General features: G+C 42.9%; 2 protein-coding genes across 10 annotated transcripts in view; one reads left to right on the top strand and one right to left on the bottom strand.

Moving 5' to 3' along the window:
• LOC109972946 (atrial natriuretic peptide receptor 1-like) overlaps positions 1-2505 on the bottom strand; it is a 15304-nt gene extending 12799 nt beyond the window's left edge. The window contains 4 exon segments of the mRNA XM_020622213.1: positions 642-784; positions 934-1066; positions 1772-1883; positions 2467-2505. Coding sequence (XP_020477869.1) covers positions 642-784; positions 934-1066; positions 1772-1883; positions 2467-2502 — 424 coding nt within the window. The 5' untranslated portion in view covers positions 2503-2505.
• A 1479-nt stretch (positions 2506-3984) lies between these two features.
• LOC109972937 (nephronectin-like) overlaps positions 3985-5858 on the top strand; it is a 12971-nt gene continuing 11097 nt past the window's right edge. For all 9 annotated transcript variants that reach the window (XR_002276759.1, XM_020622197.1, XM_020622196.1 and 6 more), the window contains exon 1: positions 3985-4537. Coding sequence is in view for 7 of the 9 variants with exons in the window: in XM_020622197.1 (XP_020477853.1) it covers positions 4531-4537 (7 nt within the window). In the remaining 2 variants the exon portion in view is untranslated. The remainder of the gene's footprint in view (positions 4538-5858) is intronic.

The raw sequence follows: 5858 nt of genomic DNA, 5'->3' as shown, positions 1-5858 counted from the left end.
TAGTTTGTCTGTTGTGGTGCTTTAAATACTTATCTACCAATTAAAATTTACAGACATGCAGAAGTGGAACAGTCATTCTGTTTCTGTGCTCCAATAAAGATGCAGAGGTCATGCTTTACTTGTTGGTTTCCATTTTGAGGGACTTTCTATATTTCCCTGCATTTGGGATGGAAATGTTTATACCTAAGTCCATGACATGGAGTGTACAGTACTGATGGACTTACTGATTCAGATTCTTCATTGAGGATGAGATAATCCTGGTATTATCTGTCTGTATTTAACATTATTTAGTGCTGAATGTGTCTGAAACCCCCAAGTCTTGCTGACTAAACAGTTAGTACTAATAAATTAGATTTAGTCGATAAGGCTTCTCCAGAACGCATCACATCCTGGTCCACAAATCCTCAAATGAATGTACTAATGGTTTCAGTGGTTTCATTTATTAGAATGGTCCCTGATGGCATGTGACAACTGGAAATTGAAATGACTAAACTTGTGCTCTATCAGAGTTTATTTATCAACACCATGTTAGTGTACTGAACTTGTAGGGGCTTCCTGTGGTGTGTTAGGAATTATCACCAAGGCTTAGACATCCTCAAAGATGTTACAGCTTTAAAAGTGTTAGGAAGAAAAGTAAAATATTAAACATACCATGTACCCCATTGGACAGGAGTGGATGTTTGCGTGATGAATGCAGCAGTTTTCTCCGTCAGCATCTTTCCAGTTGGCTGGACATTCGTGATGTTCACAAAAGCTCCGAGCTGCTTCAGCGTCTACAATAGAGCTAAACACACATACACAGTAGACCAGGATAAGAACCATTCTGAAGCCCAGAAGTATGTATAGGTCCCGTCTAAAACTAGTGTAAAGTGTAAATCTGTCACTCTGGTTTAAGTCCAGTATAAATAAACCACTATATATGGGTATATTAACCTTTGTGTGAAGATGTGGTTTTCAATAGCCCAGTGGTAGAAAGAGTCCTGAGCCGTTACTGAGTATGTGACACTGAACACCTTGCCAGTCTTTACCGTCTCTGGTGGACGAACCACCCAGGCCAGCTCCAGACCTGGTTGAGAGACATAGACAGAGAGGGAGAGAGGTTACAGCCCAGAGAAACGACTAGTGATGGTGATGATGGAATCTAGAATATCTCGATACCTATCTGTACGTTAAGAAATTTAACTCAGAGAGCACAGGGGGAAAAAATGGCTTTTGTTAAATAGTAAGCTAAAAAAATGTAGAAAAATCAACTGGACTAGGTTTTTAGGTCGAAGACATTTCACCTGTCATCCAAGAGGCTTCATCAGAACTGATGTCCAGTTGATTTTTCTAAGTTGACTATGACCTGGATGACTGAGAATCTGCTCGGACTTTGTTAAATAGTATTTACTTATGTTAGTGTACTGTAGTAATTATGTAAGGATGAGTGAAGGTACAACATTGTAAAGAGAAAATCAGTTTCTAAACGTAGATTTTACAAACAGAAAACATAGCACAGGGAACACAACATGGAAGTGTGTTTGGTTTGTTAGGTTTCTGTCTCTTGTTGTCTCCTGTTGGTGGTTGTTCTGCATCTGGACATACAAAGTCTCTGTTGTCTCTTGGTTGCGTCTCTGCAGACTATGATGGAAACTATTATTTTCTACCTTAAAGCGATGGATCTCTCAATGCCTTGACTTCCTGTCTGTGGCTCTCAGCTTCAAGCCCGTTGTTTCCTACAGAAGACAAACACCTCTGCAGGTTGTAGATTAATGAACAGTCCGTTTCTCACCTCCACAGTCGATCATGTTGTATTCATTGGGTCTGTCCAAAGGCCAGCAGTCGTACTCGCTGTTGTCCAAGTCATGCCAGCAGCACATCGGAGCAACGCTGCAAACACACACCTGGGCAAAACACCACAACCCACATTAGTGACCAGGAATAACACACACGTGCACAGAAACATCTGGGCGGCTGTAGGTAGTGATAATGAAAAGCAAAAGCAGATTTACTATTAGTTTATCTCACTGTGACAGCTTTATTGAAAAACATTGATCTGGGTTCACTGATTTAAACCAGTCCAAGAGAAAATGTGTCCAACACACCAGAGAAAATAGCTCGTATACAATAAACAATCATTTATTAAGTACTATAAATTATGTCTGTTATGTGAGTATCAAGAAAACAAACATTTTAATTCATTCCAATGAATTCATGACATAAAAGCAGAAATGTTCTTGACTGAGTACAAATCACCAGAAAGTAATTTAAAGGAAAGTCCTTCAAAATGAAAAGCAGCATTATTACAAGTGTCCGTTTGCTGTACTTAACATTGTTTTCATTTTATTCCCTGAGTTTAAACACAGCTATTTTAGTGGGAGAAAGTGTTGAGGTTAAACTTTCACTTAGCTTCTAATGTCGCAGTAAAGTAATTTTTGTTTTCTATTGAATCATTTAAGTTGAAGGTTTTTGGATATGAGGTCTTACCCAGAGCAGAAACCAAAGTCTTTTCTGTTCCTTCATGCTGCTGCTTGGGACGGGGACAGGTGGTTGTGGACGTCTGCGGCTCCTGAGCTGTTGAATCCAGACCGGATGATGAGTAGAGCAGGAGGAGAGAGATGGGGCTGGTCGAGGGAGGCAGGAGAGACTAAGAGGAAGAAGAGAGAGAGGTGAGTGTGGACAGTTCCACCCTGCTCCTGAAGCCTGGACACTGACGGTGTTTAACGTGGAGGTGGCTGTGGTGTTCACTGCCCTCTGGTGGCCACAGCGGTTACTGCAGCAATTCTCCAGCGCCTACTGTTGTTTCACCCAGCGGAGGAAAGTAACTAAGTACAGTTACTCAAGTACTGTGCTTAAGTGCAAGCTTATGGCACTTAAATTTTGAGTATTTTCTTTTTCTGCTGCTTTGTATCTACAGTGCAGGTTATTAACTTTAAACAGCCGTAAAGTTCAACCTACACATTATTGCACCAGTACAGTTGGTTCAAAAACGTCATATATAACAGTAAAACACTGAGAGGAACCACTTTCATACATTAAGTATATGCCAGTGGTTCCCAACGTATTTGGCCTATTTAAACTTGCTGTGCAGCCACGGTCCGTTGTCTTGTTAGCAGCTCCATCAGACAGTTTAATTAAAAACCTGTTCAGGCCCTGAACAAGTCAGTTCATTCACTTTTTGACAAGAAAGTAGAAATTAGAGCAGCAAAAACAACTTTATGTCTCAGAATGTAGTTTTTCTTTTTTCCTCTCCCATTAATCAGTTGTCTGGTGACTCTTTGGAGGGCCCTGACCCCTAGGTTGGGACCCACCTGGATCACACTAGCTATATACAAGCCGGTAGTTAAAACTAGCTCACTGAGCTCCAACAGTAAACTGCCACTGAAGCGCTGTGGCTGTATGTGTTGTTTATTTGTATAATGTTTATTCTCAGAGCCTGTGGAAAACTATTTTTTATTTGTTACTGATGCCTCAGGATTAACAGTCTGATGGTGTGTGAGAACAGAATTCTGACTTCGACAGGTTTTAAACGCGTTTCCCCTGAGTGGAGGCTCTTTGCCTGCTGACTGCCACTAGTCCTGTTGTGCTGCTGGTGTTGTCCATGGTCTGCAGGTCTGTGTAGGGTCTGCCACTAGTCCTGTTGTGCTGCTGGTGTTGTCCATGGTCTGCAGGTCCGTGTAGGGTCTGTGTCGGGTCCGTGTAGGGTCCGTGTCGGGTCCGTGTCGGGTCCGTGCAGGGTCCGCGCCCTCGGCCTCTGTGTAAACACCCAGACGTTTTGCAGTGAAGGCGTCACCCATGAACGTCTCCCACACGTGTAGTGGAAACAGGCAGGTTGACATCAGCACCGTCACTTATTCATTTACTGACAAACCAGCTCAGGATGTCTATGGTCTGCATGAGTGAAACCACGCTCACGCGCTGAACGTGAACGCCAGTGTTCACCAGTTTGTGTGTGAACATGGACGAGAAATCTGGCTTCGTTTAAAACCAAGGTCACTTCATCTTTGTCTCTCTCTCTCTCCCACCCTCCCTCCCCCTCCCTCCCGGGTGAGCACGCGACACCAGTCAGTGTGCACGAGGACAGCCTTTCAGAGCGCTTGAGCACGCGCGGCGCTCTGTCTCGTCCTTTTCCGCACTAACGCGTTTATTTTAATTGCTGCTCGTTTCTAACGGTGACGTCGAGCGGCTGGCCGCCGTTTACCGACACCGTCCAACTTCAAACCGCCTTTTAATTAAACATCTCGGGGAGAAATGTAACTTTTTTCCACCTTAAAAGTCCATTTTATTAGGCGGCTGCGTGTTTGGTTCACGACGCGTCAGGTTGTGGTTCACCTTTGTTCCGGGGCGTCGTGGTACTGACATGTGGTTCCAAGCCGCTGCCATAGTCGGATGTTAGCTCCCTTTAGTTCTGGACCCGGACCAAAGGGGACAAACCGAACTAGCGTGGGTCGCGGCTCTGTTCCGGTTTAAAGCAGGAGGATGGTGCCACGGTTCCGCCTGGTTCTGCTGCCCTGGTTCTGTTTATGGAGCCAGGACTAGAACTGTTGGACCATGAAAGGTCGGGAATTTATTTATTGGTTTCACCATTTCTGAATGATCACCCTGATGTTCCTGTACTTCAGTAACCGGTAAACATCGTGCGCTCTCCCCGTTTTTGGCACATTGAGTTGTGTATTACTGACTGTTAACCAGTGTTGTGCAAGTTACTTCCAAACTGTAATACATTGCAGATTGTTACTGTAATTTAAAAGTAATCCCTTACCTTACAATATTACTCTCTCAGAATTGTAATACGTTACATGAACCTATATTACTTTTGAGTTACTTTCACCAAAATAACCACAGAAGTTTAGGATGTCCAGTGTAACGCTAAAAGGCTTCATAATGGAGCAGTATTCCTTCAGAAACTGGTATTCCTGGTCATTCATACATTTAATCTGAAGCTGTGTGTATAGATTGTTAATGTCAGTTAGTGGCATTTCTATTATCCGAACATAGGCGTCATAAAATGAGTTCCAACTTTTTTGATTTGTTAATGTCTCGCAGGCGAAAGGTTTGTTGTAACGCACGCGTTACTGAGCATGAACCGAGTAAAATATTACTGAAAATTGGTTATTAATGCCTTGCACTACTGCGTTACAGCAAAAAGTAACATGTTACTGTAATACATTACTTTTGTAAGGCGTTACTGACAACACTGCTGTTAACAGCCTGTTTGAGGTTGTATATCTGGAAGTGATGTGGGCTTCATAAACCTTTGTTACAAATCTTTTAGCTTAATAGTTTCATTATTTACCTGCTAAACCCCTGTCCTTCATAGACAGTTCACCTTGTTTTGGATGCTGTGGTAATTATTGATGACACCTCCTTCTGGATCAATAAACTCTATCACAAAACACTGCCCCTGCAAACAGACCAGTCCAGTGCTGTCTGCTATAAACGCCTGTGATTCTGAAGAGTGATTTTAGAACCAGGCTGTTGTTCTGTTTAGCATCTATTCCATATACTTTACATTTTAAGATTTTCTTTCTAAATCCTTTTTTCTTTGAACTGCTTTAAGGCTGATTTTGTTCCACACTTGTTGGTTAAACTGGTTGTGGGTCAGGGGCTCTTTCCTAGACTGGTGTAAGTACGGCCCAGTATGAGGTGTAGTTTAAAGTACATTGGAGTTCAAACATAGTAGAAAAATAGGTTGTCGTAGTAAAAGACAGTAAAGGAGAGATGGGGAGACACTGACCAAAACTAAAATTAGGAAAAGAAAACACCACCGTACCCTGGCTGATACGATTCACCTTGAGACAGGAGCTGTGGACGACATGGAGTCACAACGTGGAGCCGGCCTCGGCTAGTGCCGACTAAACAGCTGCCCACTGTGCCGC

The sequence above is a fragment of the Monopterus albus genome, unplaced genomic scaffold, assembly GCF_001952655.1.
Source record: "Monopterus albus unplaced genomic scaffold, M_albus_1.0 scaffold274.1, whole genome shotgun sequence".
In the NCBI taxonomy this organism is placed as follows: domain Eukaryota; kingdom Metazoa; phylum Chordata; class Actinopteri; order Synbranchiformes; family Synbranchidae; genus Monopterus; species Monopterus albus.
This window is presented reverse-complemented; position numbering and strand designations above follow the sequence as displayed.